Genomic DNA, 10,281 nt, shown 5'->3' on the forward strand with positions numbered 1-10,281 from the left:
CCATCTGCTCTCACATCGGGTTCTATCGCATTGGTAATTCAGGTAACAAGTTTTGTGCAGAGCAGGATGGCTACTCAAGGTCGTGATGGACAAGCGCTAGGGATGCTGAAGGGCACAAGGTGGCAGCTGGACAGACTTGCCGTGTGTCCTACACCACCAAGCACCAGGTTTGTGTTGTTGCAGTTGCCAAGGCAGACACTACCAGAGGTGCAAAACTCCCTTTCTTCTACCACATGCTCAGCACTGGGCAGCACATGTGGGTTTAAGCAGTATTAAAAATCTCCTGGTGGGGAAACAAGAAGAGGGTGCCCCTTTCTCACGCTAAGCTGTGGAACCCCAGAAGTCTCCCTATTACCCCTCTACACACTACGTCCCTATGGACATACACAACTTCCAGACCAAGAAAACCTTTAAAATAAATTTGACCCAAGCAATGAGCTAGTGAAGGGACATCCCATGTTGCATTACATGTGACGGGAACGGCGTGGTTAGTGTCACAAGTACTATTCAGTGAGGAGCCCACAGAGATGCTCCTCAAAGGGACTGTCTAGACAAGGAGAGCAGCTATCATCCAGCAGCATGGAGGGTGGGGGCCAGGCCAACCTTCTTTCACAAATTTGCTGCAGGACAGTTTGTTCTTGCAATTTTACCTGGATCCCTTCCTGACACAAAGACTGATGTTAAAAACCCACCTGGGTGTTTGTTTAAGGGGCCAAATATATAATTCAGGCTTACTGTTCAAGCTCTGTGCTCAGGCACAAGGATTTATAAAAGTTATTTACAAAGCTGTTGATGTTTCTTCACTTGAATGCAATGAAAACAACTGGCAGTCCCCTCGGCCAAGCCCCGGGTGCTGAGGCCATGTAAATTGGGGTATTTTTCTGGTGTGTGGGAGCCAGTGGCAAGCTAGCCCTGGCCCTCAGAGGAGAAGCTGGGGAGGCACCCGTGACCCTACGCAATACCAGGTGGCTGCCCATTTCCATAGAAACTGAAAGTGATGGGATGCAGGTCCTCAAGGTGACTGTGCAAATCGCAGCCCAGAAGAGAGGTCCCTGATAGCCCTGATTTTATTACCAACAGGCAGAAAGAAAACCCCTTTTGAAACACGAGTTTTACGCCTGCCGCGTCCCTTTCAAAATGCTCATCCCCTTGAAATTTCTGCTGCTGCATTCTTGTTTAAACCAACTTATTACAGCTGGCTGGTAACTGAGGTGACTGTCGTTTGTATAAACCTTAATTATCAGTGTGTAAGTCCACAGAGACTGTGGGGAGAGGAGAACAAAGGACCAAAATGACAAGGAAATTCTCCAAGCTTCTGTGAGAGAGCCTTAGCAAGTTCACAGTCAAGGCCAGGCTGACTCTCAGGAGAAAGGAGCGTGACATAGATTTGTCATTAATCTTCACACCCCAAACTTTAATTAAGGCACCTGCCCAGAAATTAATAGGCACAAAACCTGATTTACAAAGCAAAGGAGATCAAAAGATAAAGGCGGTTACCACTCCTATTATTTGCAGTTCAGCACTGTTAATGGCTCACCCAGAAAGGCACGCTCACAGTCCCCACAATGGCAAGCATCATGCAGGGCTGGTGGGCTTCACAGTAAAGCCATTAAGATACCAAAAAAAAAAAAAAAGCATGCATTTGTAAAGAAAAGCTTTTGGGCTTTTAATTTAGATTTTTAGGATCGGAGCTCTGCCCCTATGCAGCAATATCAGCAGTCATAAAGAGTCCCCACAGAGCAGGCAGATTGTCCTTTCTGTGGTGGACTTTGGGAATATCGTTCATCATCTCCAGGAGGAGAATCTTTGCTAGGGAACTCCACACAGCCCCCGGGGTTTCAGCCTGGCTGCAGTCCCGGTGCTGAGCTCAGTCAGCAGCAGCGCCCCGAGCGTGGATCAAGCCCCGAGGTCCCCAGCCCAGCCAGCAGGCGCCGGGCAGGAGGGGAGCCAGCCCTGGGCAGGCGCGGAGGTGTGGGAGTGCCAAGGGGTGCACCGCACCCAAACACCTGGGAGTTCCAAAAAACCTGCCCGGGGACCTCAGATCTGGGGGTAAGAAGGAAGGAGGACTCAGTCCAAAAATCCCAGCTGAACTGCTGATGCTGGGCTGAGCTTAGCTTTCCTCTGGCAGAGAGGAACATGGGTGTTGCTGAAGATTTGTCTGTGCTGAAGACATCCTCTGGGGAAGGCTGAGCTGGAGCCTGGGGACATGGCGACAAGGAGGCTGGGGAAGAAGGACAGAGGCCTCTGTCCTCTGCAACAAGCTGGGCAGAAGCTGGAGCTGAGGGACAGACGGCAGAGAGGAGGGAGCGACGCAAGGGGAAAGTAAGGCATCCTCTACTACCTCGCAGGCATCGCTCCGCAGAGGAAGCAGCGAGCGGAAAAGCTGATCCAGGCAGGAATTCACCATGCTCGCCAAATCGCGGGCTGTGCCCAGCCCCACACACGTGGCTCCCCCGGCCCCGCTCAGCCCCCACTGCCCCTGCAGCAGCCCCGCTGCTCAGTCCTGGGTGGTGGGAAGCAAAACCTGGCTGCCCCACAGAGCTTGTGACCGTGGGTTTCTTCTTTTCCCAAAAACGCACCCCAGGCTGGCGTCTTCCCCACTGGCTCATCCGGCTCCCACGCACAAAAGCAACAATTCCTGCCCCTTCACGTGGGACCAAGGGCTTCTCCCACGTACAGTGGCATCTCCTGGGGACCGATGCGGGCTGCATCCACCCCACTAGGCTGGGGGGCTCCAGCACTTCCCCTTTGCACCCCAATAAGACACCCCATCGCAACTGTCCTCCAGGAAAACCCCGGGGCCGTCTGGCCAGCCTTTGCACAGCTGCACTGTGGGTCTGAACAATCAGGATGTGCTTTTTTCAGTGACTCATTCTCAGTCTTTCCTTTGGTTTTTTTTTTTTTTTTTTTTTATTTTTTTCTTTTTAAAGGCACAACCTCAGGCTTGCACTCAGCAGAAGCCAAGCGCCTGCTCTTTGCCCCACCCAAGCACAGGGCCCAAGAACAACCTCCTCCCTCCTCCCAAAAGCCGACAGCGGAAGGCACATTGCAGACTGAAAAAGGAAGCTGCCAAACTCTTCAGACTGTTTTCATCAGCTTTCGCTTCACCCATCGGCCAGCCTCAGCCACATCCCCACTTCTGTACCGCCCCGCGCGCTGCTGGGACCCCCCCGCAGCCAGAGCCCCAGCAAAATCCACGCAAGTAGCTGAGAAGGCTCCAGAACTGGTTTCAACAACTTTTCGAGTAAGTGACTTAATTTCTTCTTGCTTTACTGCACGTTTTAGGGAAAGACTTTAGCAGAGGCTTCTAAAAAATGATCTGCTGCAGACAACTTTTCCCCTCCCCTCCTACCCACCCCTCTCTCTCCCAGACAAGCACCCAACTACCAAGCAGAGGAAGGGTAAACCCCCCCTCCCAAAAAAGACATATTCCTCTTTGCCAGCTCCTCTTATTTTTACTTTGCTGGTGGCCAGACACTGTCAGGAAGGTCACAGGGCCTTGTTTATCAGGGCTATTTGCTGGTAACTCTAATAACAGGGCTTTGTACCCCACGCACTAGAACAAGTTTGCAGGTTTAGCATCTGGCTGCAAACGTGGTGTACCACAAAGCGCAGCAGCCGGAGATGGAGGCCTGGCTCCCCGTCACGTGGCTGCAGTTTTTGGCTGGTCCATCTCCTTTGCCGAGGGAGTTTTGCATATGGAAAACTGGGAAGATGCAGGAAGACATTAAGGGCTTCTTGTGTTTGAACTCAGCGATACCACAGCATGACTATAAAGGGACTGCCATGGGTTAGACACAGCAGGGAACTGAGGCCAAATTTCTGCCTCTGTTCCCCTCTGATGCCCCATGGAGGAAGGGGGTAAAACAGGATTTGGTGGGGCAGCAGGTGAACCGAAGCACACTAGTGATTTAAAGCACAGTGCATTAGTAAGTCTTGTACAAGAGACCATTAAGGATTATTAAGGTGCTTTTGTCTCCTCTACATGAATGTCCCTGCAGCCTTTTCCTCACAGCTGGGGCTGGCCAAGGGAGGCCTTGCTCCACGCACGACAGCTGAGAGATGCCAGCATTGGGGCAGATTTTGGGGCAGCCCTGCTGTGTGTCAGGGCTCTGTGGGAACCCCACATGTGTGCCAATGCTCTTGGCACTGGACAGGCTGCCAGAGACGGTTAGTTGGGTGCCAGGTTCTTCCTGTCTAAAGCAAACCCCAGTGACAGCAACACCCCTGAGGCCAGCAGGTTTTGTCACATGGGTGAGGGTTCCCAGAGCTAGCAGGGTGCTTGAGGCTTCCTGAGATGAAGCCCTGTGGGGATGCAGCACAGATGGAAAAGTAACTAAGAAATTAATTAAATGCAGCTTGCAAGGGGCATGGGGCAATAGGCATCACTACAGAGGGCATAGATACACTGCCCAATTATTACCCTGTCCTTCAAAAAAATCAGGGCACATGCGTTCCCCTGCTTGGTCCCCAGTGCATGAAGTCCACAGAGCCCAGCCCTGTTGGTGGGATGGACACCCCAGTATAACCAGTGTTGTACTGGGAGAAGGGGCTGGGGGAAGCCACACAGTCACAGGGCAGTGAAGTGCATCTATAGCACCGAGGTGTGCAGGTCGAGGGGCTCAATTTCAGGCCAGCACTTAGAGGCTGAGCCAGGACAGCGGGAGAGAAGATCATCTTGCCACACCTAATCCTAGCGAAAACTCCTATGTAATTGCTGACTGAGCTGTATTGGCATTTGGTGTTTGTACCCTGGGTCATCGAGATAAGAAAGCTTGGTTTTCCCAGAAAGTAACTTCTCTTGCTGGTAGCAACAGCCCCCGAGCATCCCCTCAGCCCTGTCAGCACAGGCTGCTCCTGCCTGGTCCTCCCATCCACATCTTTCTGCCCGCAAACCTGCTGGGCCATCTCACAGCACCTCTTGCTGCCTCCCTGACATACCTTTGCCTGTTACTAAATGTTAGCTCATCAGGTCTAACGAGGAAGGTAAAAGCCACACACAGCACCTTCAAGGCAGCACGGCACCACCATGCACGTGTTGCGTGCACCAGGGCTAGTGTGAGTCAGCATCAGGGCTGGGGACACATCCTAGTGCCAGTGCTCTGGTCCAGTTCTCCCAGTAACGCGGCGTCCTCCTTCGTTGTAGGCTTGGGAGATCATCGAGTGTCTGGCAGCGACGCTGACAGTAATCGCCTCTGCAGGGGGTGGCTAAAACCAGAGAAGGAAAGACGACGAATGTGCAAGTGAGGGGCAGAAACAGCTGTGCCGCTGGTAATCTTCGCTGTAGAGATGCTTTTGGAGAGTTAAGTGGGAAACTGAAATGACTGAGATTTCACACATTGCTTAGGCTGAATCCCTCTTCAGTCCCTTTTGAAGTATCCCTGGTATCAGCAACCAGCTCAAGGCTGGAGCACCAGGTGGGAGGAAGGGACAGCAGTGAAGGTGCTGTGCTCCCGGAGCAGCTTCTTGTACATCAGCTGGCCCAAGGCCGTTTCACCCCGCACTGGTGTGTCTCTGGGTGCTGGGAGGTGGGCCAGCACGGCGCGCCACTGCACTACGTGCCTCGTCTCGCCCCCAGGACGAGATGGCCGCCCTCGTTGCTGAGAACTTCCGCTTCCTCTCCTTGTTCTTCAAGAGCAAAGACGTGATGATCTTCAATGGTTTGGTGGCCCTGGGCACAGTGGGGAGTGAGGAGCTCTTCTCAGTTGTTGCCTTCAACTGCCCCTGCTCCCCTGCCCGCAACTACATCTATGGGCTGGCTGCCATCGGCGTCCCAGCCCTAGCCCTCTTCCTCATCGGTGTCATCTGGAACAACCACACCTGGAACCTGGTGGCCGAGTGCCACAAGCGTGGCACCAAGAACTTCTCTGCCGCTGCCACCTTCCTCCTCTTCGGGTCCATCATGGGCCGGGCGGCTGTGGCACCCGTCACCTGGTCGGTCATCTCGCTGCTGCGCGGGGAGGCTTACATCTGCGCCCTCAGCGAGTTTGTCAGGCCATCCTCCCTGGACAAGTTCCCAGCTGAGTATGGGGCCGAGGTGCTGGCCAGGTTCCCCTGTAAAGATGTACCAGCGAACCTCACCAAGTTCAGGGACGAGGTGACACGGAGGCTGAGATATGAGTCCCAGGTAGGCACGCTGGGGAGAAAGCCACGTGGAGTGGGTAAGACCACCTTGCCATGTCCTAACGCAGCCTCTCTCTTCTCTCTCAGCTCTTTGGCTGGCTGCTCATTGGCATCGTCGCAGTCCTGGTTTTCCTCACCAAGTGCCTGAAACACTGCTGCTCACCACTGAGCTACAGGCAGGAGGCTTACTGGGCCCAATACCGCTCCAACGAGGACAAGCTGTTCCGACGCACGGCCGAGGTCCACTCCAGGATCCTGGCAGCCAAGAATGTGAAGCACTTCTTTGGCTTTGTGGCACTAGACAAGGAGGAGAAGGAGCTGGTACAGGAGTTCCCAGTGGAGGGCGTCCAGCCGAGCCCCCAGTGGAATGCCATCACAGGTGTCTACATCTACCGGGAGAACAAGGGCTTCCCCCTCTACAGCCGGCTCCACAAATGGGCCAAAGGGGTGGAAGGGAACGGGCCAAGCCCAGAAGGCCACGAAATGCTCTTTTTGGCTTCCTAAGACAGACAGGTGGTGGCAGAAGCTCCCCAGACTGTCTGGCAGGCCTACCAGAATCAGCGTGTGACTGAGGGATTCACTGGGAATATTCCTCCCAGAAGGATTACTTCTCTCAGTGGGTAAACAGGGATCAACAGCCTCAAGGTAGAGACTGATAAGCAATACACTGAGCTAGGGAACCCCTCCCTTGGAGACAACTATCTCCTTGCTGCTTCCAGAGACCCAAGGGGAACAAAGAGCAGATGCACACCTAACCTCCAGGCTGCCAGTGCACCCTGCTGTCTAATGCACCAGCAGAAGCTCTGGGGAGCAAGAGATGGGCATGACTTTTCTGACTGCGATTCCTGCAGTCCCACTTGTCTCCCCCATGGCAGGGTTAGCCCCAGCCATCCTGCACACCTGCTTGTTTCATTGACATTGGTATCTTCTTATGCAGTTGTGTGGTGCCTGTTGCAGAGGCAGGTCCCGGACCACTTCACAGCACAGGGAAAAGAGGAAAGCAGTGGGTAAATTCCTGTGGCAAGGTGGGGTGCAATAGCACCTGGGAAGGAATGGGTCAGTAATACAGCAGCATATCAAATAACTGAGAGACTAAGACAGGAGGAATCACCAATAATTCCTGGTATTCAGAAAGACACTCTGTAATTACCAAGTTGGAATTTGGGTAGGACACCAAACTCCCTTTGTTCTTACTGAAGTGCCTAGCAATCTCTAATGAGCCCAAATGGTCACAACCATGAGTTTATAAACCCAGAAGATGGCACCATCAGCAGAATAGCTTTCAGGCCAGGTGGCGGCTGAGAGGAAGGAGCACCCGCAGTGAGCCACACCGCAGCTCATTGCATTTCTCATCCAACCATCAGATCAGAGTCCTGCTTGTTTGGGTTGCGAGTTGAAGCAAGACCTCAACCAGAATTAGTTTTCAATATATGTATATATACAGGTATATACAGAGAGTATATATACTATGTAACTGTAGTTAATGGAACATCTTTCTTCAGGGGAAAGGGGATGAGAAAGTTGCCAGCCAAAAGACCACAGTACATGCACCCATCTGCTGCACTGGGACTGCAGCCCTGGAGTGACGAGGGACAGCAGGAATGTGATGGGAGGAGCAGCCCTCTCCCTACCCTTCTACCACTGAATTTTCTTAAACTTTTTCCACTGCCTTAAACAGTCCCTGCAGCAGAAGGCCTCTTTTATGGACTTGACCATACTCTGAGAAAGCAAAGTCAGACAGGTATAAAATTGTTGCCCTCACCATGACGCTGTGCTGATTGTGGCTTCAAGGCTGTTCTTCTGGCACTGCACAGTTCCTTCTCTCCCGAGGGTCAGTTTTATGTACCCAACAGTGTTTTAAGAGTTGGCAGGACAGTGAAGTTTGGTTTTCCTACTTGTATTGTTTCTTTATAGGTACAACTTCCTTTTACACTGTCCCATTTACTGAAAAGCCTTAAATTGTTCAAAAAACAACTCAAACCTACAGAACTCAGAGCGGATTACACACAAGGAGATTTGAAATAAATTATTAAATGAGTTTTTTTCATTGCCTTGTGAGTTTTGTTTTTTTTTTTTTCAGGGGGGCACAAAAGGCATAATTTAACATTCTCTTTGAACTCAAGGACTGGAAACTTATTTTTTTTTTCTATTAAACATTCAGATCTTCTTCTATCCAGATGACCCCAGAATGTGAAATTTAAGAGTATTACCACATACTACAAGTTGGTAACACTGCTTTTTAGTTATTCTTACACTGAGTAACACAAACCTTGTACATCCGGATCCACAATTGCAGCAAAGGATAGAAAACGTATTTAGAAACCTTGTTATAAATATGTCCCCTTGCAAGAAAGCTGAAGGGTATTTCCTCACATAAACAGGCTGGAACACCGCTTAATGGGTGAGGCATTCCAGGATCCCTGTTCAGCTTCTCTACAGATTTGCCTTGCATTTGTGGGAAGGCTTGGCTCCCAGCCTCACCATCAGCTAATCTGCCGGAACGATCAGATGCAAGTTACATGAAATTGCATTAACTTGAGATGAAAGAGTTAATTTGCATTTCTTGTCATTGGCCCTCGAGTGAGAACATGCAGACACGCATGCCACCCCCACACGCAGGTCAGCAGATGCAAGGTAACTTGCTGAAACAAAGCAGCATTCCTCTTACTTCCTTTACTTCCCTTGCCTTCCTCCTTGATATCCCTAGTTGTTCCTTTGAACCACCTCCACTCCAGTTCCTTCTCCTCCCCTTCCCTCCTTTGAAGGAAAGGGGCAAGACACATAATGCTTGGGAATGGATTTGTTTATCCAAAGAATAAGCCATATGCACAGAACAGTTTTTGCTCTGTTTACCTCCTATCCCTTCTCCATCAACTCCAGCCACTTTCCATGTGCTGGGAGGGGCTAGAGGTTTGTCCAACTTGTCTGTTTTCCCCTCCCCCTTGTTGAAGAGGCATGTTTGAGTGGACAGCTGACACTGAGGAGCGGATTGAACTACTGCACTTGGAAATACTTGCAATTGTAGGGATTATTTTGTTTCCCTCCTTCCCTCTGCCACCCCGAGCATGGTCCCCACTGAGACAGCCCTAGGCTTGTGGCCCTCACAGGCCATCAGCACCCTCACAAATACACCTGCTGCCTGTTGTTCATCCTGCCCCAGTGAGGATGCTGAGGTGAGGGATGTTAACCCACATAGCTTTACACACCAGCACAGGCAACCAGGCTAGGCTTCCCACCAAAACGCCAAGAGGGAAATGGAGCTGCCCATCTTCCTGGCATGCTGGATCATGTAGGCTGCAAGATCACGCTCTCTGCTTTTCCTCCAGAGGCCAAAACCAACCCCATCACAGAGCAGCCTAGAGGTTGTCAGTTAGGTCACACTTCCCAGCAGCAAGATGGGTTCAAACCAGGCTCCTCCAGTACAGAGAATTACACACAGGTTTTTCATTTTTCCTGCTGACTATTGTAGAGACTATAATAGCCCCAGTAGTCAAAAAGAAACAATACCTCAAAGGGATCTTGGTTTCTATTACCACGCTTATTTATGTATTCTGTTATGTAACTAACTAATCCAAACAAAAAAGCCACCATCATTGCAGCTGCGTTCTTAAAAAAAGCAGCAGCTGCTACTAGATGTTGTAAGCAGCCTCCTCCTCTAGAAGAGCATTAAGCAAAATCTGAGTAGAGCATCCTGCTCTCCCTGGGGTCAAGAAGTGAAATGACTTGTTTCTGGATCCCAACAGACTTGTGAATGAATGAAATGCCTAATCATTCAGTCTTGTCAACACTGGGCATTTACAGAGGCAGAAGAGATAGGTCCTGCAAAGCTCTGCTTTTGAGTTCAGAGTACCTGCAATGAGTAAGACTTTTCAAGTTTGGTATTTCGAGGCTGGGCACCCACTCTATAGCGTCTACATTGGATAATCATACCTGTTTGCATACCCTGCTTCTCCTCTTGCCTTCAGTTCTTCATTTGTAAAACATGTGGATAATCATATCCACATCTTACTGGAGAGTTACAATATGGATCATAAGGCATTAACACCAGTGATAGAGCCTACATAAGTACCCAAGATACCTGGCTTTTTCCAAGCAGGTTAGATTGGGATGACTTCTTTTCCAGCATGGAAAGACCACTTTTTTTTCCTTTGACTTCTC

The 10,281-nt window shown here is 50.8% G+C and overlaps 1 protein-coding gene across 1 annotated transcript; it reads left to right on the forward strand.

Moving 5' to 3' along the window:
- The first annotated feature begins 2,036 nt into the window (after positions 1-2,036).
- On the forward strand, positions 2,037-8,174 carry CALHM2 (calcium homeostasis modulator family member 2). The gene is made up of 4 exons (XM_032988800.2): positions 2,037-2,322; positions 2,931-3,244; positions 5,147-6,127; positions 6,211-8,174. The coding sequence occupies exons 3-4, from the start codon at positions 5,585-5,587 to the stop codon at positions 6,625-6,627; spliced, it is 960 nt and encodes a 319-aa protein (XP_032844691.1). The 5' UTR covers positions 2,037-2,322; positions 2,931-3,244; positions 5,147-5,584; the 3' UTR covers positions 6,628-8,174.
- Positions 8,175-10,281: the final 2,107 nt, after the last annotated feature.

Source organism: Tyto alba, unplaced genomic scaffold (assembly GCF_018691265.1).
Source record: "Tyto alba isolate M040663 unplaced genomic scaffold, T.alba_DEE_v4.0 Super-Scaffold_1, whole genome shotgun sequence".
NCBI classification, from domain to species: domain Eukaryota; kingdom Metazoa; phylum Chordata; class Aves; order Strigiformes; family Tytonidae; genus Tyto; species Tyto alba.

Bases quoted from the DNA above. Each gene is read 5' to 3' on its own strand.
- CALHM2 (XM_032988800.2), top strand. From the start codon at position 5,585: ATGGCCGCCCTCGTTGCTGAGAACTTCCGCTTCCTCTCCTTGTTCTTC. The intron at 6,128-6,210 runs GTAGGCACGCTG...CTTCTCTCTCAG, and splicing joins GGCTGAGATATGAGTCCCAG to CTCTTTGGCTGGCTGCTCAT.